A 24,168-nucleotide genomic window follows, 5' to 3' on the forward strand; every position below is an offset into this window, starting at 1 on the left:
TCCTGACACCCGCTTCCCACCAGAGAAAAGGAAGAGGCCTGGCCCTGCCACTGCCGAGCGGGGACGCGCGGCCAAGCCCACGCGGCCGCTCCCGCCTTCAGGACCCTGGAGAGCGGTCGCCGCGCCCCGAGGACGCCCGCCACGCCCCCGGGTTGCCTGTATTCGCTGCTTCCCGCCTCCACCTTTATTTTTCTTGGCAACCACTAGCTCTTGCTTTTCACACACATTTAATTGTCTTTTCACTTTGCTTGCGGGGGCTGTTTGGATTGGCTGAGTTAGGTTCCGGTTTGTAACTTCACTAAATGTTAGTGGATCAAGAAGCTCTGAGAGCTCCAAAAACCTGAACAAGGAGGGTGACCTCAAAAAGCCAAAGTTCAATCCTTTTACTGCGTAAATGAATCGGATGAACTCAAAGAATAAGAATTTCCAAAGGTTAGCCATCGCGTTGGTAGCAAGGTAGAGTCCTGAGGCCCTGAGTTCTAAATTAACGTTTACCTATACATAGCAAGAAAAAAGTTTATCTTTACCTTAGCCTCTTAGACCTCCCACGCAACAAGTGGAAGGTGAGAGGCCTGCCTCTCAGCTGGAGGCCTGCCTCCAGCATTGGCTGGAGGAATAGATGAACACAGGGTGTGTGGAAAGGGGGCTGTAGATTGTGCTAAGTTCTGGTCTCTCCTGACCCCAGTACCCAGCACAACCGAAATCAAATCGCCAGTGCATTTTCCTCCAGCCTGAAGGCCTTCAGTCTCCTGCCTGTAACCAGGCCTCCCCTGGACTCTTCTCACAGGCCCTGGTGACCTCATCCGTCTCTAGTAGAGCTCTGGGCACTTTGGACGGTGGAACAAGACAGAGGGAAAGAGGCAGGATGAGAGGAGGAGGCAGAGTGAGAGTTGCAAAAGTGAAGTAGATTTTCAACCATATTCGAAAGAGCCAAGAGAGGTGAACTCAGACACTGCTGTGCACTGCACCTCACAGGGAACAGGTCTCAGAATTCCCTGGGAATGTTAACATTCCCATTCTGATGCGGTGGGTCAGGATAGGGTCTGAGATTCTGGTTTTCCAACAAGCTCCTAAGTATTATCCAATCTTCGGGTCCAAGGACCACACCTTAAGTAGCAGGCAGTTAGAAGGGGGTGGGAGGAGAAGGCGGTGAGGCGGAGAGGGAAGAGAGGGGAGGATTAGCAGCTGGGAGAAACTAAGCAGAGTCCTCTTCCTCTTGCTCTCACCGACTTCTCTTGCACCCCCAAAGTAACGCCTCAAAATGCCGCAAACTGGTACTCTGCACTTCCTCTTCGGTCTGCAGCAGGACCCCACAATGACCTTGTGTGGTTTTGTCTCTCTCCTCCCCCGCCTCTCGCCCTGCCCGCCGGCCCCGCACAGCTCCCAGGTTCGCCCGCTGCCCCGACGCTGCTCAGCCTCCTCTTCGGCACGCTCTCCGGCCTCGCGCGCTTCTTCGCTCTCCTCCTTCGGCGACCCCCTCCTGAGGCTCCCCTGCGGCACCGGAACTTCTCCGCCCTGATCCCGGCCCTGCCAGCCGCCGGGCTCTCGCCGGGGCAGGAGGAGCGGCCCGGCCGCCTCTCGCTCCTGCTCAGGGCAGCTCTGGCACTGCCTGGCCGACCCTCAGGGGGACGTCTGCCTCGGGAAGTGGACGCCAGCGCCGGGCAGAGCTCGCCCATACCCGTGAGTACTGTGGTCTCACAGTCCGCGACCTCGCCGGGACGCCAGCATCCCGGGTTCCTCCCTAACTCGGACTGGCCCACTCCACGTGGAGCCAGCAAGGGGAGAGCGGGAGGGCAAGCGAGAAGGTCAGACCCGGCAGCGCACGTTCAAGGAAAAGACGCCGGCTGCCCGCCTCACACCCCTCCCCCCAAGAGACCCTCGAGGCTACTTTTCCCTGACCTCTTCCTTCCAGAGTCTATGGAAGAGGGAGGGGGCCCCCGCCGTCTGCGAGGCGGCTTCTCAAACTCTCAGTCTTTACGCGTCGCTCTCCTCCCGCTACTCCAAGCCAACCGGGGACAAGTTTCCGCCCCCTCCTCGCGCTCCCACTCCCCAGCCCCCGGCTATTGCGGGCTTGGGTGGACAGAGAGGAAATGACGTGATGTTATTTTAGGGTCAGGTCGGCTTCCAGCTTCAGTTCAGCTCTCCGCGCTCGGGCGCACGGCCCCGGCAGTCAGACTGCGTCTCGATCCCGAGGGAGCGCCGCGGTCTTAAGGCCTCCGCGGCCGCAGAGCTGCACGGCGGGTTCCCCCCACCCTTCAGGTCTCCTCCTTCCTCGGATTCCAGTCAGGAGTTAGTTATCCCCCGCTCGCTCCCACCCCCACCCCGCAATCCAGCCAGGTGGGGCCTTCGACTCACTCGGGCGGGTAGGGAGGGGTGAGGAACCCCTTTTCAGTATCGGGCCGTTGGCGGCTGAGGCTGCAGCCTGAGAGGGTGGGGGGCGAGCTGGGAGAAGCACTCGGGGGAAAGGAGACGGTGGGGACTGCCCTCCCGAGGCGGACAGTCGGCGGCCGAACTCTCCAGGTAGCAGCACCTGGGCGCGCGGCCCACCCCTGCGCGCATACTGGCTCCTCCTTCCCACCGCTCCATTCATAAGGTCCCACGCTCTTTCTCCCGCACGCCTGAGTCCCATCCAGTCCCCGCGAACCCCAGCGTAAGGAATAGCCGAGGGAGTTCTTTGGCGCCCACTCTCCGTACTTCCTAATCAGGGGCTGGAGAAGGGGACCAAGGTCCGGGCGTGGATGGGGACCCCCAGCTCTCGCGGCAGAGGAGCGCGCCGCCGGAGGCGGGCCCTGGGATCGCGGAGCCAGGGAGGGGGAGAGAGGGGTGGGGAGAGGCAGAGCCGAGGGAGGGAAAGAGCGAGAGAAGAGGGCGACTAGAAAGGCCGAGAGCCAAAGGCAGAGGAGAGCCAGGGAGGGCGATCGCGGGCTTAACAAGGGCTGCACTTGGAATTATAATAAAAATCAGGCACTCGCGGGACGCATGCGCACAGAGGACGGAGGCGAGCTGGCCCCAGCCGCCCCTCCGGCTCTCCGGGTGGACAGAGGAACCGTGAGTACCGCTAGCTCAGCTGCTCCTTCTCCCTTCCGGACTCGCGCTCAGACCTCGGATACCCGGGCGGCGGGGGCCGGGCGGGGAGCGCACGGGGGGCAGGACGGCGGTGGCGGGAGCAGGCCTGAGTCAGTGCGCAGCGGGTGTTGGGCTTGGACTGTGACCGCGTTTTCAGGGTCCCCGCCGGGGAGTCCGCAGGATTCGACCCCGGTGGCCCGGCGTCAGTGAGTGGGTGGGCTACTGACACCCGAAGCGGATTTGAGAAACTTTGGGCGCCGGAGGCCGGCAGTGCGCCCAGGTGGAGAGGAAGTGGAGACTTCCACTCCGGCTGGCGCGCTCCACGGAGCCCCGGGGGTCTGACTCTGTGTCGGCCCTGAAGCTCTTGAAAACCCAGTGGACAGAACTGTCTGCACCCTCTGCCCGCGCGGAGGAGGTGCAGGCGGCGCGGCGGGTGTTTTGCTTGTAGTAACCGCGCGGTTAGTCGCCCGCGCTCTCCCGGCTGCGCTCGGAAGTTGGAACGAGTCTGGCACTCCGATTGCGGAGATCTGAGCGGGCCCGGGGCTGGAGTGGACCTCTGGGGCAGCGGCGCGAAGCAGGGAGTGGGCTTTGGGGGGGTCGGTGGGCGCCGCTACTCCCCTCCTTGGATTGTGGAGGAGTGGGCAAGGGAGCGGTCGCGGAGGAGGCGGGGCGCCGGCGGGACTGGATTGTGCGCCCGGGGCCCTACAGCGGTGGGGGCAGCGGGCTGGAAGGAGTGGGCAGCGGGTGTGGGGGGTGGTCTCGATGCTGCGGGAGCCGACTAGGGTAGGGCCTGAGGGCCCGAGTGGCTTGCGAGCCCCCGGGACTGGCCAGCGATGGGGAAAAGCCTGGGCACCGGGCAGGGGGCGAGGCCGGGAGTGCAGCTCTGTCCCCGCGACCCCCGCGGTTGACCGGCTGCAGGAGTGGGCTCCGAGGCCCAGCTTCAGTCTGTGAGGAGGACGGAGCTCCGGGGGAACTCACCCCGACTTCCCTTCCTCCGGAGAATCCGGCCGAGGCCGAGCGCTCTTTGTCTGACCCCGTCGAGCCGATTGGCCAGAGGGCGCCGGGTGTCCCGACCGCAGCGGATGCCTGCGGCGCCGGCGGAACGCCCCTCCGCCACCAGCGGGCCGAAGCCGTCATTCGCCCGTGGGGCTCGCTCTGTCCCCGGAAGCGGGGGCTTCTTCTCGTCACCCTCCGGCGTCAGCTCCCCTCTTCTGGAGCGCAGGGCCCCTGCGTGGCTGGGCTTCAGTTCCCTTCTGGTGGTTCCAGATCGCGAAGTTGACCAAACGAAGGTCCGAGTTGACGAAATGGATGTGACTTCTTCCCCAGACTTGGCAAAGGAAATTGTAATGAAGAGGACCTGCCTGTAAAGTCTTAGCTTTTTTTTTCCTTTTGCTCACGACCTGATTTTCTCCTGGGCCTCGTCCTGTATATTTAGTGGCATCTTTTGTATCGCGTGTCAGTATTGCGTAGGAGGCACAATATTTCGTAATAGGTAGAAGGCCTGGACTCAGGAACTGTCTAGATTCAGATCTCCGTTTAGCTGTGTGACCTCAGGCAAGTTACTCAACCTCCCTGTGCCATAGTTTTCATCGTCTGTAAAATAGAGATAAGAAAAGTAGGTATGCCTCCGGCGCCCAAAGTTTCTCAAATCCACTTCGAGTGTCAGTAGTCCACCCACTCACTGGGTTGACTGCCAGCATTCAGTAAATTCCCTGGAGAAGCAAATGGCAACCCACTCCAGTATTGTTGCCTAGAAGACGCCATGGACAGAAGAGCCTGGCTGGCCAAAGTCCATGGGGTCGCAAAGAGTCCCACATGACTGAAGCCTCTTAGCACACATTCAATAAATTAATGCAGTAGAGCCCTGTTCAGTTCATTTCAGTTCAGTCACTCAGCTCAGTCGTATCGGACTCTTTGTGACCCCATGAATCGCAGCACGCCAGGCCTCCCTGTCCATCACTAACTCCCGGAGTTCACCCGAACTCATGTGCATCAAGTAGGTGATGCCATCCAGCCATCTCATCCTCTGTCGTCCCCCTCTTCCTGCCCCTGATCCCTCCCAGCATCAGGGTCTTTTCCGATGAGTCAGCTCTCCGCATGAGGTGGCCAAAGTATTGGAGTTTCAGCCTCAGCATCAGTCCTTTCAATGAAATAGAAGATGTCCATCAAAATTAGGAAAATATAAAATGTTTTCTGTCAGTATCTAAATTTAAAAACAATACATTTCTACATTATAAGGACCCTTTTATTTCAAATAATTACTTTATTTATTTATAAACTTCAAATAGCATTTTAAGAATATTATCTCAGGACCTCCCTGGTGGTCCAGTGTCTAAGACTCTGTGCTCCCAGTGCAGGGCACCCAGGTTCAATTCCTAGTCAGGGAACTAAATCCCACATACTACAGCTAAGAGTTCCAATGGCTCAACTAAGACCCAGTGCAGCCAAATAAATAAATAAAAAAGAAGAAAAAATTATCTCTAAACTTCAAAATATTTCACTTTGTAAAACAAATATGCATTAAAACTATGTTTTAGGTCACGCTATATTTGGAAAATCCAATGTCTGCATTAAAATACTACACTGAGTCCATTTTAATTAAGAGAATGTGGAAACTTGGGAGCTAGAAATGCTAACTTTCCTAAAATCCAATCAAAGTCGCTCAGTCATGTCTGACTCTTTTCAACCCTATGAACTATACAGTCCATGGAATTCTCCAGGCCAGAATACTGGAGAGAGTAGCCTTTCCCTTCTCTGGGGGATCTTCCCAACCCAGGGACTGAATCCAGGTCTCCTGCATTGCAGGTGGATTATTTACCAGCTGAGCTACCAAGGAAGCCCGATATCAAAAGTATAGAATGATAAAAGTCAGATTACTCACTTACTTCACTTTACAGAAGTGGAAACATTCAGAGAGGTTAACGGCCTTGTCAGACATCTCCAGCTAAACAGAAGCCAAATGAGATTAGAATTAGATCGGACTCGATGCCCAGGGCTCTTACACACCAAACAGATGATTTTCTGTTGACTGCAGATTGATGCATGTGTGTGCTCAGTTCCTCTTGCAGACCCCAGGACTGCCAGGCTCCTCTGTTCATGGGATTTCCCAGGAAAGTACTGGAGTGGGTTGCCATTTCCTTCTCCAAGGGATCTTCCCAACTCAGGTTCAAATCTGAGTCTCCTGTATTAGCAGGCAGATTCTGTACCACTGAGCCACGTGGGAAACCCTTGCAGATTCATGAACCTCTAACAAATAGGAAACCAGAAGGAAAAAATATACAAGCATGCGTTATCTTCAACTTAAGAAAGGCCAGGCAGTAATGTTGTTACTACTGTCAGACCCCTTAACTGTGGTCCCTCACACCAGAAGATATGACCACGTGACTTGCTCGAAGTATGGAGAGGTGTCAGATCAAAGCAGAGACAGCATTAGAATTTCAAATCCCACATTTTGCTGAGGCAGTCTGAGCATGGGTTGGAAAAGAATTCCCAGACACAGCATTTCAGAAGGGAGAAGTTTATTAAGAACAAAGAGCAGAGATAAAGTGGGCACTGTGAGCACAGCAGTCTGACCACCTAATAGACCAGGGAAAGCCGACAGTGTTCGTGGGTTAATAGTAAATTTTTACAGCCTCAGACAAAATTCCTTCTGGAAGGTTGGCATTAGGTGATTGGTTGGAGTGCTATAGGGTATTTACTGGAGTGGGCACCTTTGCCTAATTGGGAGTCAGGAAGCTTGTCAGTGATGATCAGGGGGCTTTTGGCAAGGTTACACGGTGGCTCAGTCAGCTTCAGAGGTGACCTTGATTCTGGGCTTCGCTTCTGTGGCGTTGGTGCGAGGCCTTGCCCCTGTGGCCTTCGGGGCAGGACTCAACACATTTGATTGATTAATCCCTTGTAGCAGTTTTACATTAGAAAACATTTTTGACCTTTTCTTAGATTTTTAATCCCCTTTCTTCTGGCTTTTGAAAGTCTTTAGCCTGTAAAGTCTTCCAAGATTGGGCTGCCCAGGTGGTTCAGTGGTAAAGAACCCGCCTGCCAGTGCAGGAGACATGGGTTCGATCCCTGGATTGGGAAGATCCTCTGGAGAAGGAAGTGGCAACCCACTCTAGTATTCTTGCCTGGGCAGTCTCATGGATCCAGAGGAGTTTGGCTGGCTACAGTCCATGGGGTTGCAAAAGAGTCATACACAACTTAGATTATATACAAGGAGATTTTATTATTCCAGATTATGTAGACAAACAAGAGTGAGAGAGGTAAAGAAGTTTTCTTATTTTAATACAGTGGCCCGGATGGCTGGTTTCATTTCAAACACTTAAACATCAGTTCCCAAAGTCCTGGTGTTCTTTCATTTCTGCATGGAGCCGGCTCATGACATTCACCTTTCACTAACAGATGCAGCTTAAAGGTCCAGACTTCACATAAGTGGTTTAGAAATGACATGACGTGTGTGCATGCTAAGTCACTTTGGTCATGTCTGACTCTTTGTGACTCCTTGAACTGTAGCCTGCCAGGCTCCTCTGTCCATGGCATTCTCCAGGCAAGAATACTAGAGTGGGTTGCTGTGCCCTCCTCCAGGGGATCTTCTTGACCCAGGGATCGAACCCTCGTCTCTTAAATCTACCTGCATTGGTAGGTGGCTTCTTTACCACTAGTGCCACCTGAGAAGCCCCCAGACTTCACATAAGTGGTTTAAAATGACATGGCAGAGCCTTTCAAGTGAGTGGTCTTGCAAAGTTATTCACAGGAATGATGAATCTACCATGGAAAGTACTTCTAGGAACTGCATCTGCATCCTTGAAGGAGACCATGGTTCTCTCCAGTTGTGAACTGGATATCTTACCCTCAGTTTTGCATTTCTGTACACTTGTTCATAGATGGAAATCCATGGCATTAAGCAAGGAGTGACTTTCTAGCAGGCTCCTAAGTCAGCTCAGCAGAACTGAGTTTTGAAATCGCATGTATCAAGTCAGCCCCTTATGATTATCATGTGAATCATGGTCCAACTGGGAATACAGCAGATTGGTTTGCTACAACACCAGGTGACTCACAGGGTGTGCTTCTATTCAGATTCATTTAGTGTCAGCAGCAGCTAATAGGGGTCAGTCGAATCAGAGCCTAGCATTCAGTACATTACGCGTGAGTCACTGACTCCCCAGCCCTTCTGAGATGGTCCCTGAATGTTACCTTGAGCAGCCACTGTAAGGGACAGCACTGCCCGGCGTGAGTTAGTTCCCAGTACGACTGAATGGGCTTCTGCAGCAGCTGTTCACAGGCAAGTCTGATGCGACTGAGTGCTCAAGGTGGTGTTCCGCAATTACAAATTCATAGAACCCAGCTGATTTCATTCTAGCTATTTGTGCGGGGAGTCATTTGTGAAAATTGAGCAATATGCTCCATTACCCGGCAGTGATATTTCACTGGAGTTATTTCAATGATTATTACAGCTGATTGACCTTGCCAGTTTGGGAATTCTCAATTTCCAGTTATTAATAAACTTTACACTATAAAATCCTTCTCAAGTACGTATCAGTGTTTGGATTTTAGACAATGGTATCTCATGCAAAGTCATCTTGCAGTTGAACTTCCTAATGTCCTGGGTTGACTGTGTGCACCTCAGTCCCACTGTGAAGTGGAGGGAAACATCTTGTTTTCTTGGTTTTTCTCTGTTTGTGCGCCTGTCACATCTGATGCTAACTGGATGCTGTTTGCTCCAGAGAGCCAGAACACGAGTTTGCAGCAATACATGCAGCGCTCCCAAGCCTTCTGGGGCTGTTTGACTAGGTCCATGCAAGCTTGTATTGCTGTTCTGATGCAAGTTGGTGGAAAGAATTGTTCAACCCACACCCTACCCAACCCTTGTAGATGACTTTCATGTCTGGCGGGAGGAGGTTGATAATGAGATTTAAGGTTTTGTATTTATTTGGCTGTGTCCCGTCTTTGTTGTGGCACATGGAATATTCGTTGCATCATGTGGGAACCTTCCTGTCCACCTACAGGTTCTTTAGCTGTGGCACCTAGGCTCAGTAGTTGCAGCCCTTGGGCTTACTTGCTCTGCGGCATGTGGGATCTTAGTTCCCAGACCAGGAATCAAACCCACATCCCCTGCAGGGCAAGGCAGATTCTTAACCACTGGACCACCAGGGAAGTCCCAAAATACAAATAATTTTTACATTAAGTTTCCTGTTAGGGCTTCCCAGGTGACTCAGTGGTAGAAAATCTGCTTGCTGATGCAGGAGACACAGGAGATATGGGTTCAATCCCTGGGTCAGAAAGATCCCCTGGAGGAGGAAATGGCAACCCACTCCAGTGTTCTTTCCTGGAGAATCCCATGGACAGAGGAGCCTGGTGGGCTACAGTTCATGGGGTTAAAAAGAGTCAGGCATGACTGAGTGACTGAGCTTAAGATGGAAATAGTAGTCCTGGTGGGTGGTTGGGCGGTTCCAGAGTTGCCTGCCTCTTCAGCCCCTGGCCAGGGGGACAGCGCTGTGGTCCTACATTCCTGAGGTCAAAGGCCCTGCTCAGAGTTCGGTTGCTCAGCGTGATGGGGGCCACTGGAGCTGGTTTTGCTGCTTTAGCCTCCAGACTCCGAGAGGTCTGCCCTCGTCACAGCAGTGAAGGCTTGAGAACTGTGGGGTCTCAGGACTTCCCTGGTGGTCCAGGGTCCTTTGCCTTCCACTGCAGAGGGCACAGTTTTGATTGCTGGTCGGAAAACCAAGATCCACATGCTGTGCAGTGTGCAGCCAAAAAAAAAAAAAAAAAAGAATTATGGGATCTAGTTTTACAACAACCTAGAATTTATCAAATTCTCATTAGAGCTAAGTCTCTGCTACAGAAAATAAGGCATTTCTAGACCTTTAAATGACCTGGAAGTTCTGTACTGTACTTCTGGCAAAATGAAGTACTTGCTTATGAACAAAAATATCTGAACAGCATACCAGACCAGGTGGAATAAATGTGGGTTAAACAAGGGTGAAGAAAATGGTACAAGAGTTATGGAAAACGTTTGCAAAATCTAATAACATGAACAACTTGCCTGTTCAGGTTAAACGCATCATAAACTAACCTCCAAAAGATACCTCTTCTGTTATCTTCTAGTGATGTATTCAAAATCCTGAGGGTATTAAGCTATAAGTTCTAATTTTGATAGAGCACTTTTTTGTTAAAATATATCAAATGTAGTCTGAGAATGCAGAGACTGCATAGAGATTATTTTTAATGGAAATTGTTCCTTTATGAGCCTTTTATGCATCCTTTAGGATGGGGTTTTATTCCTAGTTCCCTATGTCTGACTTCTTTATGTGGTCACACAAAAAGAGCTGAATGGCTATGGTTCTCTACAGTCTAAAATGCATAAGCATTAAACATTCCAACTCACTGAGAATTTTTGCAATTTTGGATCTGCTTGTTCAGCATATCTAGCCATCTAATACTTCATGCCGACAGGGCGTGGGGTGGCAGGGAACCGAAAATTCAGGAGATATTTTGGTGCAAATCGTAGAAAACCAAAACAGAGATTTTGTCACACATGTCCTAGGAACAGCAGACAATAACGTCCCAACAGCTCAGCCCCTGGAGAACTGTCTTGGGAACAGGAAGGCAGTGTGGAACTGACGTGAAGGTGTCCTGGTATGTCTGTTAGCCCATTCTCATCAGCAGCAGACCTGCTGGAAAAGGACTCCAGAGGCATCCACTGATGGGCATCAAAAAGTAATCCCAGTCTGTCTAAAGGTGGCCCATGTACAGCTGTGGGGTGAAGAGTGAGGCTCTGTGGGTGGATGGTGTAGATCTGAGTCAGTGTGGAGACTGCCCCACGGAGTAAACAGAAGTAATGTGTGCTTACTACTCCATCTGCTCATTCAGACAAAAGGGAAACTGCACATAGGTTGGAAATGATTGAGAGAAAGCAGGCCCTGATAAGGAGTTAAGATTTGATTCTGGTGTCAAGGATTACCATTAATGGCCACAGGAGGGGGACTAACCAAGACTGGATTCTAGATAAAAAGAGTAAATATTTTGGGCTTTGAGAGCCACGTGGTGTCCATTGCAACTACTCAACTCTGTCACTGCCCCTAAAATCTGTGGGGGAGAGAACTGGAGATGGACTGCCCATGGCCACTGGACTTACTCTCTAGTCCTTTACAGACAAAGTGTTACTTCTGACCCATAATCTAAATGTCAGTGTGGAGTACCACTACCAGGATCTTGTAGGAAACGGCCTCTAAAAAAGTAAGTTCAACCAATAACAATGACATTTCCTAGAGTGATAAGGCACTCTCAAGAAAAAAAAAAAAATTCAGAAGGACAGACCACGAATCCGGTGAAAGACAATCTCCTATAGGAGATAAAAGCAAAGGATCTAATTTAAGTTTCCTTCTGGTATCCACCATTTCAACATTCAGCATTTTCATATGAATGGGAAAACTTAATGACAGTTAGCAAGTCCCAAAAGTACTAACGCAGCGACCTAAATGGGAAGGAAATCCAAAAAAAGAGTGTGGATTTATGAATACGTACAGCTGAGTCACTTTGTTGTACAGCAGAAACTGACACCACATTGTAAACTATTCGCCCTAAATAAATAAATAATTTTTAAAATTGATGCAGAAAAAAATGACACTGGAGGCAGGAAATAATTAAGTACAGATATTTTATTAAATTTGGTATAAAATATTTTTTAAAAGTCATGATGAAGAAAGGAGAGGGAAATGATCCACACAAAGATTTTGTGGATGGGCGCTCAGACTGTGAAGGCTCTTAGGGATTCAGATTACAGCCTAAAAGCTTTAACAGGATGGGAGTGAATATTTCATATCATTTATAATAGGATTATCATCACAGATGAAAATTCTAACTGATAATGTACAAGAGGCCAAGTCTGACTAGCCAACCCTACCATCCAGTCACAGATGGTGGAGAATTTCCTATGGCGACAAGTAGAATTTTTTGGGGGGAAAAAAAGAGATAAAAAGTTTGCCTAGACAGACCTGAAGGTAGAAAAGCCTAGTTGAGTGACGTACGAACACACCTTTCTGTAACTTTTATTATCCTTGGTTTGCATGTGCATTAGTACATTTCATAACCCATCTGCTGTAACTGGTGGAAAAGAAGTTCTTCAACCAGCAAATATTCCTCCAGGCCTGATGTGTATGAGGTTTGTGCTCAGTAAACACAGAATGGGTCAGGAGAGCCCGCAGACTGGACCAGACTACAAGACTGCAAGGGAGCTTCCAGAGGACCCTCTGGGTTTCCCTGGTAACCACCATTTGTCTCTGTTTGTACAGATTGAACTTTTTTTAGATTCCACATGTAAGCGATACAGTCTAGTACTTTTCTTTCTGTCTGACTTACCTCACTTAACGCGATGTTCTCAAGGTCCATCCATGTTTTTCCCAAATGGAAGAATATCTTCCTTTCTTGTGGCCAAATAATATTCAGTCCTGTACATATACCATCTCTTTTTTATCCACTCATCCTCAACGGGCACTTGGGTTGTTTCAACATCTTGGCTGCTGTGAATAAAGCTGCAGTAAACCTGGGTGTGCCGATAAGATATCTAAATCTTGTCTTCATGTCCTTTGGGTATCTACCGGAGTCAAGTCGAATTGCTGGATCATCTGGTAGTTCTATTTTTAGTTTTTGGAGGAACTTACATATCCTTCTCCATGTAAGTGGCCACACCACTCACGTTCCCACTAACGATGCTTCAAGTTTCCTTTGTCACCGCCTTGGCAACGTCTATTGTCTCTTGTCTTCTTGATGAAACTGGTTTCTCTCTTAATGCTCTTCTGCTTTCATCAGCATTTCAGGCACTTTCATAGAAGTGTGGACTTGTAGAGGCTTTACATTCATGTGAAGTTTCTATTCACATTCTCAGGGTTTCACTGAAGCACATGTAATCCATGATACCCTCCAGGCTCTAGTTTTATTTAGATTTTAAAGCCAGAGGTAGAGATGAAATACGTATGAGACTGAACAGAATCAGGACTTATATGGCATTCATTGCACTTACCCACTGTCTTCCCTATTAAGTAAAATCTGAATTGTAGTTAGTTACATTCTGTTCATTTTGTTTCTCAGGGTGCACTTTGGGAACCCACTTCTTCCCTGTGGATTGTAGGAAAGGCTATAAATATCAAAATTCTCTGGGCCAAAGAGCACTCAAATGCTTTTAACCAAGAAAGAGCTTGCATTCCTGACCTTGGTGCTAACCTGTGTGGATAAAGGAGAGCACAGGGATGCTGTCTCGCTGGCCCAGCATCTTCATCTGGACTCCCCACTGTAACATGCCATGCAGGGAAAGGATTTCTGTGGCACTTTCCCCCAAAACACACAATTAAAGATTTGTGATAAACACCATGGTTCTGGACTGGGCTGCAGCATTTCCCTCTGGAGCCAGGCTCCGGTCCCCATACGGACCATGCTCCAGTGCCGTGGGGTGCTCCATTCCTGTCTCCCCAGCGTCACCTTTGTTCTTGGCATCACCACTACCCCCCATGCAGCAGCACAGCACAGGCACTAGTCCCCACCACCTTCTCTCTCCCTTCGTCCTTGGATATTTCTCTTTCCTTTTCTGATGTGTCTCAACTTTCAGTCATGGGCTGGCTTTATCATTTCCAACCAAATGACCACTGTCTGGTTAGTTATCGTTGTTGTTGCTGTTGTTCAGTCGCTAAGTTGTGTCTGACTCTTTGCGACCCCATGGTCTATAGCCCTCCAGGCTCCTTTGTCCATGGGATTTCCCAGGCAAGAATACTGGTGTGGGTTGCCACTTCCTCCTCCAGGGGATCTTCCCAGACTAGGGATCGAACCTGCATCTCCACTGGCTGGTAGATTCTTTACCAGTGAGCCACCAGGGAACCCCAGTTAGTTACTACACCTGAGTCGAGTGAACTTGATGAAACAGAAAGCAGGAATGACAGCCACCAGAAGCACAGTGCAGGCAAGTGACTTATGTCAGAGGACACCCATTAGACGTGTGCAGTTTAAGGACTGTTAGTAGATTCAGAGTGAGTAACTATCACCGTTATCCACTTGAGAACATTTTCACATTTGCATCATTTCAAGAAGGAAGCCACCTCTGTCAGCTGTCACCAACCAAGTCCCTTTCTTTTGCAACCCCGTTCGATTTTTGACATTCACTTGTCTGTGTTGGAAATATTTATTCCTGTTTTTTCTGTAATTTGCAATGATTGCTCAGAAATTCTTAGAGAGCCAGGTGGCTCAGTGGTAAAGAATCTACCCGCCAACGTAGGAGACGCACAAGATTCAGGTTTGATCCCTGGGTCAGGAAGATCCCCTGGAGGAGGAACTGGCAACCCACTCCAGTATTCTTGCCTAGGAAATCCCATGGACAGAGGAGTCTGGCGGGCTACAGTCCACAGGGCCACAAAGAGTTGGATGCAACCAAGCTCGTGTTCCTTGCTTTGAAAAGAAGTGGTACAAGTTGGCAGAAATTCTTACCCAAACCTGGCACATTCTTTACCAGTTTGAAGATTGCCTGAAACAGCCCTAGAGACAAAGATTTAGTAAATGCTGAATTCTTTCAGAGGTGCCCTGGGCTAAGCAGTCATCTGTAGTCTCCTTGAGAAATCCCATGGCCTCATGGGGTAAGGAATGCCCACGGTCAACATTTCAATCAGTACTTGCAAAATACACTGTAACTGTTGATTGGTATTAAGAAAGAACAAGTAAAAGCATGTATAATTCATTTACTTCCTTCTGATCATACTTTAATTTCCCAAAGGCAGTTGCAAAAGTTGAGTTATACAATATGTTCATTTAATAATGACAGAAGAAAAGCGCATCACTATCCTAGTCTTAAAAACCGTCAGTGTGGTTCAAGTTACAAACCTGGTGACAACCAGTTAAACAAAAGAGTAAAGATTTCCATTCAAAGTTACTGAAAAACAGATGGTCACTTAAGTAGTTCTTTTAGAAGCTAAGGACAGATGTGATCATCCATCTGGAAGTAATTATAATTCTAAAAAGTCTATTATTATTAAACTCTCAGTTGATTTCCCCTACTAAAATAATGAACCAGCTTTTCCCTAAAATAGACCCAAAATTATTCAGGCAATAAAACCAAAAGGCAGAAAAATTTGAAAACTAGAGGACGCATTAAGATCTCTTGCTAAAACTGGTAGGTTACTAAACATTGATAGCTTTCTGTGTCCTGTGAAGTGGAAGACACAGATTTGATTTGACTTTTGGTCTATTAACTGTGCTGAAGTCAGTGCAAGTAATTCTAGCTCTTCATTAATATTTCATGAGCCAGAGTGAGTTGGATTTTTTTTCTGGTGATGACTAGACCACAGGATTCACACACTTAAAATCAGCTGACTTCAAGATCCCACGAAACAGTAGAAACACCGTTGTTGACAGGATTCATCTTACTTCTCAGCCACTAATACTAACAACAGGTGGGAGCCCTGGGCAGGCTGAGGGCCTGTTTGTGACTTAATTGGCACCAGCTGATTGGTGTTTATGCCTGGAGTATGTCATTCAGAGAAAGCCACCTCCACCTGTTGCTATTTTCAGAGTAGGCAGCTAACTCCAGGGAGAGTTCTGCACTGTGTGATCCATCCACCCTCTACTTTCAGTTGGTCTGGTTTTCAAACCCCACTGTGTAAATTCCCTTTTTCAGTTGATTTACTGTGTTGTGTTACTTTGCACTGTACAGGAAAGTGATTCATTTGTATGTTCTTTTCCATTGTGGTTTATCCCAGGATATTGAAGGTAGTTCCTTGTGCTCTACAGCAGGACCTTGGCTATCCGTTGTGTGTATTCTTTCTTCCTCCTTCCCTCCTCTCTCCTTTCTTTCTCCCTTCCCTCCCTGAGTCTCCCTTGCTATGCGAGGGTTTTCTCTAGTTACAGTGAGCAGGGGCTACCCTCTACATGTGGTGCACAGACTTCTCTTTTCAGGGGCTTCTCTTGTTGTGGAGCTCTCGGATGTATAGGCTCAGCAGCTGGAGCACACTGGGCTTCGTTACTCCAGGGCATGTGGAAACTTCCCGCACCAGGGGTCAAACCTGTGTCCCCTGCACTGATAGGCGGATTCTTAACCACTGAGCTACGAGGAAAGTCCCACTGTGTAGATTCTTCAGTGAAAGACAACAAGAAGCCGAAAAAGACTTCTTGTCGGATTCATCAGCCTCAGAGCCACTCATCCTTAGAAACAGCTCCTCTGGGTTCTGGAAGCCTGCGTGCCTGGCATACCAGACTGCTCTCTCCTCCCTCACGAGTAAGGACATCTAACAGTTCCTTTCCTCAGCCTGTGCCCTAGATTTCTTCCAGTTCTACCAGGAGTGAGGGGCTCGGGCTGAGAGGGTCCTGGATCACAGCTTCCTCCACCCCACCCTGGGGTGAGTGCCGGACCTCAAGGAGAACCTGTGGCAGCCCTACCCCACCCTCCACCAGGTACCACCACTGAGAACTCCCTGGATGCACTTTCCCTGCAGGCGGGGTCGGAGCAGAACCTAGAACTGACACACATCTGCGAAAAATCATCCTGCATCTGGGGGAAGGGTGTTATTAATAGAAAGAGTTTTCCCAGGCTGGGAAGACTTAGAAGGCAGAAAGACCGAAAGGAGGCTAAAATTAGGAGCAAATGGGGCTAAGTCCTCAGAAATGTTACTGCAGAGAACAAGGGAAAGAGTCTCAGGAGGATGCAGAGAATGTTCCTGGAAGACTGTTCTCTTGATGATGTTGGTACCCCTTGAGGGGAGCTCAGGAAGGAGCCAAAGGGAAATGAACAGATGTGGCCATGGAGGAGAGGAGCTCTATTCTGAATTCAGAAAAGCAACAAAAACCTGATCCTTTGAACAGGCTCCAGGAAATATTGGGAGAGACTTCCCTGGTGGTCCAGCGCTTAAGACTTCCTCTTGCAGTGCAGGGAGTGTGGTCGGGGAGCTAAGATCTCACACCCTACCTCGGGGCCAAAAAACCCAAAACAAAAACAGAAGCAGTGCTGTAACAAATGCAATGAAGACTTTCAAAAATTATCCACTTACTTAAAAAAAAAATCTTTAAAATAGTATTTGTTGTTCAGTCGCTCAGTCATGTCTGACTCTTTGAGATCCCATAATTCCAGCATACCAGGCTTCCCTGTCCTTCACAATCTCCCAAAGTTTGATCAAACTCATGTCCATTGAATCGGTGGTGCCATCCAACCATCTCATCCTCTGTCACCCCCTTCTCCTCCTGCCTTCAATCTTTCCCAGCATCACATAAAATATTAGGAGAGGAAATCCAGTCAATTAATGTGCTAGCATAATGTGCTGCCTCTGCTCAGTCGCTCAGTCATGCCCGACTCTTTGGCGACCCCATGTACTGTAGCCCATCAGGCTCCTCTGTCCATGGGATTTCCCAGGCAAGAATACTGGAGTGGGTTGCCATGCCCTCCTCAAAGAGATCTTCCCTACCCAGGGATCAAACCCATGTCTCTTATGTATCCTGCATTGGGAGGCAGATTCTTTACCACTTAGCTACCAGCAAAGCCCCATAACGTGTATGAGAGGTGGTCAGATACTATGGTCTAGGCGGGAGCATCTCCATTTATTAGCTAGTAAACTTTTGTAAGGGACTTCCTTGGTGGCTCAGTGGTAAAGACTCTGCCTGCTAACGCAGGAGACTCAGGTTCTATTCCTGGGTCAGGAAGACCTCCTGGAGAAGGAAATGGCAGCTCACTCCAGTATTCTTGCCTGGGAAATCTCATGGACAGAGGAACCTGGCAGGCTACAGTCCACAGGGTCGCAAAGATTTGGACACGACTGAGCAACTAAACAACAACAAGCAAACTTTTGATAAAGAGAAATTTCTCCTTATCAACTCTTAGGTTACCCTGGAGTCATGTTTGTGTTGAAAAGGATAGGATAAAACCTTGATTCTCTGTCAGTATTTACGAGTTTTCAAAATCAGTTTGTTCCCTAACATTTTCTAAAAGTAACAGTGAGTGTTTTTGCATCACTGTGAAATCACAGATTCACACACATCTGATGTTTTTTTCATTGCAGTTAATATTTTCTTTCTGATACTTAAACTTTCCCACACTTGGCAGGGGCAGCCTTGTTTATATTAGCTCATGGCTCCCAAGTTTAGAATTTTTATATAGTCAAATCTGCCAATCTTTTATGGTCTCTAGGGGGAAGAGTAATTGTGTCATGATATGTCGAAGCATCTAAAGTATGAGAGCCTAGTCACCTATTAAATGAAGGAGTCAGAGCTACATGTCCTATTCAGTAAGATTTCTGATATATTTTTAAAGCAAAAAACATAAGGCATGGAGTCATACATAGCATCCGAGGCTGTTTAGATAAGCATTACTAAGACTGTGTTTTAAACTAAAGTTAATTATGTGTTCTTATAATCATAGGAATGGTTCTGGAGGGACTTCCCTGGCAGTCCAGTGGTTAAGATTCCTCACTTCCAGCTGAGGGTTCGATCCCCGGTTGGGAAACTAAGATCCCAGATGCTTCGTGGCACAACCAAAAAAAGAGATAAAGAAATGGTTTTGGAAAGAATCCCATCAAAATCTTAATAATGGTTATTTCTGGGGTTGGGAGAAGGATTAGAGAGTTCAGCAGAGCTGTGATTTCTCTGTGTTCAGCATGGAAGCCTGGTTGAGGATTCATCAGCATGTATTCCTTTTTTCATTGGGGATTTTCATTTTTTAAAATAATTGGTTTTATTGGAACTTCCCGGGTGGTCCAGTGGTTGAGACTCCACGTGTCCACCGCAGGGGGTGTGGGCTGGATCCCCTGGTTGCAGAACTAAGATCCCACATACCGCTCAGCAAGGCAAAAAAAAAAAGAAGTTTTGTTTTCAAATTCGGTTTTAAAGTTTTGCCTTTGATGAAATCTTATATCTGCAATTACATTTGCAAGTGGTTTCTGCATTTGGGGCCAAAAGAAATGAAAAACTGATTGGAATAGCTAAATACCTAAAGTGAAAGTGAAAGTGAGGTCTCTCAATCGTGTCCGACTCTTTGCGACCCCGTGGACTGTAGCCCACCAGGCTCCGCTGTCCATGAGGCTCCGCTGTCCATGGGATTCTCCAGGCAAGAATACTGGAGTGGGTTGCCATTTCCTTCTCCAGGGGATCTTCCCGACCCAGGGATCGAACCCAGGTCTCCTGCATTGCAGGCAGATGCTTTAACCTCTGAGATATTAATGTTTATAAAAATATCATATTAAGTCAGACAGAGAAAGACAAATATCATATGATATCACTTACATGTGGAATCTTAAAAAATGATACAAATGAACTTTTTTACAAACAGAAATAGAGTCACAGATGTAGGAAATAAATTTACGGTAACCAGAGGGATTGGGGAGAGGGATAAACTATAAGTTTGGGATGAACACATACACAGTACTGTATATAAAATGGGCTCCCCTGGTGGCTCAGATGGTAAAGAATCTGTATATAAAATAGGAAAAAAGGACCTACTGTATAGCACAGAGAACAATATTCAATATCTTATAGTAACCTACAATGGAAAAGAATCTGGAAAAGATTATTCAAAGTAACCAAATCACTGTTGGGCATCTGAAACCAACACAACATTGTAAATCAACTATACTTCAATTTCAAAAATGGTTACAGTTTTTTTTTTAAATGTAAAATATGTAGTCTCAAGGGAAGAAGCATAATGTATAGGAAATAACATGAGTCACGTGTGTGTGCATGTGTGTGTGAGCTGTTTGTAGATTCTGGTCGCTTATACACTGTCAACTAGCCAAGGGGCCATGGAAAAGTCGCTTAGCTCCCTTGGCCTAAAAATTAAGTAGATTAGATAACGTACAGGTCAAAGTAAACATCATAACTAGAAATATTGGCACATTAGTGTGTTATAAAATGCAGGCATCTGAAAAAAAGAAAAATGCGTGTGTTTGTGCTGAGCTGTCAGATTTCTGAAGAAGGCCCTTGGATTGGCAGACTGGCATGAAGAAAGACAATGGGCTTGGCCACCTGGGCTACAGGTCCATCCGAGGCAACTCAGGGATGAGGTAAGCCTCTTTAAGCCTTGGTCTCTTCACCTGAGAAGAGGAGCTAATAACTGTCTTTCTTGGCTCATGGAAATGTGGGGAAAAATACAAATGAGGTAATACATATGAAAGTCTCCTGTAATCTGTGAAGCCCCATAAAAATATGAAGCATTGTTCTCTTAATTAGCCTTGAATATTGTTCACACTCGTAAATGTGGCCTTATTTGGAAAAGGGCCTTTGCAGATGTAATCAGGTGCAGATGAGGCCACACTGGACCAGAGTCTCCTTATAAAGACCAGGGTGTCCTTGTAAAGGTTGTCCTTATAAAGGGTGTCCTTATAAAGAGAGAGCACTCCCAGCTTGAAGGGGAGTTTGTCTCTCAAATTTCCTTATGTTCTGGCTTAACTCTTTCAGGGCCCATCACTTCTTACTGATGGTGAGATCATCCTTCTAAAGATCGCTGGGGATGGTTTTAATGTTATGTCCTTGAAGGTTCTTGGTTCTCCTTTATCAGGCCCTTGTCTATGATTCTACAGCTTAGAATCAGGCCCTTTCAAGAGAGAAGGTTTTTTTTTTTTTTTTTCCCCCGTGCAATGCTTGTTCTTTCATCATATTCCCTATGTGTAATTGAATAATGTCTATTTTCAGAATTTGGAAACCATAATGAAAATAAATAGCTATTCATGGAATCCAACTGCCAAGTTTAAGTTTACAAGAAAATAACTTTTCTGAGAAAGTCACTGTTAGGCTAAATTTTTTTATAACTAGTTGCTCCTTTCAATCCCAAATTACCAAATATTTTGATCAAGATTAAGAATTTACTTTCTTTTTTTCTTTACTTAATCTTGAAAAGAGTTCTCTTAAATGTTGGGTTCCTGGGAATGGAAAAGCCATGTTTGAGTAGGATGATCTCTTAGTTGAGATCTAAATATTTAATAGGGCCTCCCAGGTGGCTCAGTGGTAAAGAATCTCCCTGCCAAGCAGGAGACGTGGGCTCGGTCACTAGGTTGGGAAGATCCCCTGGAGAAGGAAATGGCAACCCACTCCAGTATGCTCGCCTGGAAAATCCCATGGACAGAGGAGCCCAGTGGACTACAGAACATTTAATAAACTGCCAACCTGTTTTCTACCATTTCCTCAGGCTGCCATAAATTATAGAAACAGTTTCTGAGGTCACTGACATTGGCTTTACATTCATCCAACTTCTAAGCCTCTGGACCCTCAAACAAAGGCCAGTTGCTGGGGCCTCATGCTTGGATCATGCCAACAGACACTGAAATTATGGCCAGTAGTCTGTGCCACACATAGCCCACAAGAGGAATAGAATGGCAGTGTCCAAGGAGTACTGATTCTGTGTTGCTTAGAGCAGATGGAAATGAAATGTATTCAGAGTTCTCCCACACATATGATGGAGGCCACAAAAAAGATGCACAAAGCTCGTCTGGCAAATCAGACCACATATCAGTGTCTGAAAGGATGAGCTGAACTAACACATATGACAAAGGCATATTTTTAAAATCTTGTATATAGGTAGGTATTTAATATATGTTATTAGTCTTCATATTAATTAACTATGACACTTGAAAACTTAATTCTCTACAAATATTTAGTGACACACAACTCTCCCATAAGTTACTACGTTTGCATTTTGAACAGGCCTGCAATAATTGAAAGCGTCTCGATCAAATAATTAAGATAACCTATAATGACAAGTTCCAGTAAATTTGAAAATGCAATGAAAGGGATGGCTTATTTTTCAGGAAATGAAAAATACCCACACTGACTCAAAGAGAGGAAGAAAGTGTGAAGAGAACAGAAATCAAACTTTAAGACCCAGTCTGCTGACATGACCACATCACAATCCTTCTTTTTTTTTTTTTTTTTTTTGAGAAACAAGTGGGATTTTAAAAAATATAAAATTCCTTATTTACTTTTGGCGGTGCAGGGTCTTTGTTGCTGTTCAGGGTTTTTCTAGTTGCAGTGCTCACGTTCCTCATTTTGGTGGCTTTTCTTGTTGCATAGCACGGGCTCTAGAGCACCTGGGCTCAGAATTGCAGGTCCTGGGCTCTGGAACACAGGCTCAGTAGTTGTGGCACGCTGGCTTAGTTGCTCCGCGGCATGTGGGATCTTCCCAGATCAGGGACTGAACCTGTCTCCTGCGTTGGCAAGTGGATTCTTGACCAGTGAGCCACCAGGGAAGCCCTGGGATTTTTTTTTTAATGAGGCAAGTTGCATCAGTATCTTTGAGAAAATAACAGTTACCCAGAGCATCTGTGGTTCAAAGCTGATTAGTCTGGAGACTGTGCTGGCTTGTCCTTGCCCCTCCACATCCTAAATGAAGTGAAAGCATTGTCTGTCTCTGGCTCCACTGAAATGCCACTGATGCGGTGAGAATTGGGTCCACCTGGGAGGATGGACTGCCCAGGCTGGTGCTCTGGACAGGTGTTGTGAGCATTGTTCTGCCTGTGGATGAGGGACAGTACAACCCTCTGATGAGTCTCTTGTTCCGTCCTGGAACGTACATCCCCATGTAATGAAAAGACGAGGGCTAATCCAAAGGTGTTGTTAATGAGTTTTAATTCATAAAGAGAATTTAGCCTACTCAATATGAAAATACATAATAAAACTATGATAATTAAAACAAAGTCCAATAACGTAAAAAGATAAGTTATAGTAAGAATAAATCAATCTAATGTTGGAATGGAATAGCAAATACAGAATTTAATTCCAAAGACCTATTTAAGGTTCTTTAACGACTTAAAATTTTTTTTTCCTTTTACTCTGCCAACAATTTTTTAACCACTGTATCAAAAGTTAAAAATGGATTCAGCAATTTCTCTTTCTTATGCTGCTTTTATAGTTCTCTCCTGTAGACATTCCTGTAGTCCTCAGAAAAGGGGAAGGTTGAAGGGGTTTCCGGTGGCACCATGTCCGGGGAGGAAGGCCAGGGCATCGTTTCTGCAGGTGGCAGCACGTTTGTGGAGGGGGCGTCACTGTCTCCTGGGTGTGCCCAGAGCATCACTGAGCAGGACACAGGCGCGGCTCCAAGAGCTTTGCCACTGTGATCCAGTCAGTGCAGTTGCCCCCACGTGCCCCACGATGTTGGTCCAGCAGGGGTGGGGTTGGGAGGCGCACTCAGACTGGGAAACGCACCTGTGGGAGGTCCTCACTGTGATGTCAAGGGATGTCCTGTCAGCATCCACCTCCTTGATGAAACTGTGAGCAATTTAGTGCAGGGACCTCCATTCGTTGTTTCGCTACTAGAATTTATCACAGCACATGGCAGATTCTAGACAGTGAATAAATGGTAAATGAATGGATTCTAAGGGTTTCCCAGGTGGCGCTAGTGGTAAAGAACCCACCTGCCAATGCAGGAGGCATAGGAGACACGATTCAATCCCTGGGTTGGGAAGTTCCTCTGGAGGAGGGCACCGCAAGCCACTCCAGTACTCTTGCCTGGAGAATATGGACAGAGGAGTCTGGCAGGCTAAGTCCATGGGTCGCAAAGAGTTGGACATGACTGAAGTGACTTAACACACACGCATGAATAGGTTCAAAGGACCAACTTTTACCAGAATTAGCAGAGATGACAGGATAGAGTCACACTGCATCTTCTCAATGACACAAACAGTGGACTCTCCAGCTTACCTGATGCTAACTCTGCCCCTCCACTCCACTTCTCCTGTTGCAGCCAATGGGGTCAGAATGGATGGAGATGCGGAAGCGGCCCGTGTGCGCAGCCCAGGAGCCCGCAGCCTGCGCTCCTGGCCAGCCCGGAGTAGAGAACCAGGGGTCCAACGCTTGCTGCTTCTGCTGGTGCTGCTGCTGCAGCTGTTCTTGGTAAGTTGGTGGCTTTGTTATGACCATGCTTATGATAAGAAAACGGTGCCTTGAACAGTGCCAGCTTATGATGATTCAGTAAGTGCTTTGTAAGCAACTGCTGTATGGCTGACACTGATGTGGGTTTTGTAAAGGACCACAAAAACAACAAAACAAACAAAAAACCAAGACAAGGGCTTCCCTGGGGGTCCTGTGGCTGGGGCTCTGTGCTCCCAAATCGGGGGCCGGGGTTCAATCCCTGGTCTGGGAACTAGATCCCATATGCCTCAGCTG

At 47.5% G+C, this 24,168-nt stretch overlaps 1 protein-coding gene across 2 annotated transcripts in view; it reads left to right on the plus strand.

Annotated features, from left to right (window-relative positions):
• The first annotated feature begins 1,156 nt into the window (after positions 1-1,156).
• Positions 1,157-24,168, plus strand: part of RGS20 (regulator of G protein signaling 20) — a 28,885-nt gene continuing 5,873 nt past the window's right edge. The window contains exons 1-2 of one of the 2 annotated variants that reach the window (XM_069600034.1): positions 1,157-1,680; positions 23,747-23,895. In XM_069600034.1, coding sequence (XP_069456135.1) covers positions 23,750-23,895 — 146 coding nt within the window. In that variant the 5' untranslated portion in view covers positions 1,157-1,680; positions 23,747-23,749. Of the gene's footprint in view, positions 3,049-23,746; positions 23,896-24,168 lie in introns of both variants that reach the window. The other variant, XM_069600033.1, reaches the window with a different exon arrangement.

Source organism: Ovis canadensis, chromosome 9 (assembly GCF_042477335.2).
Source record: "Ovis canadensis isolate MfBH-ARS-UI-01 breed Bighorn chromosome 9, ARS-UI_OviCan_v2, whole genome shotgun sequence".
Taxonomy (NCBI): domain Eukaryota; kingdom Metazoa; phylum Chordata; class Mammalia; order Artiodactyla; family Bovidae; genus Ovis; species Ovis canadensis.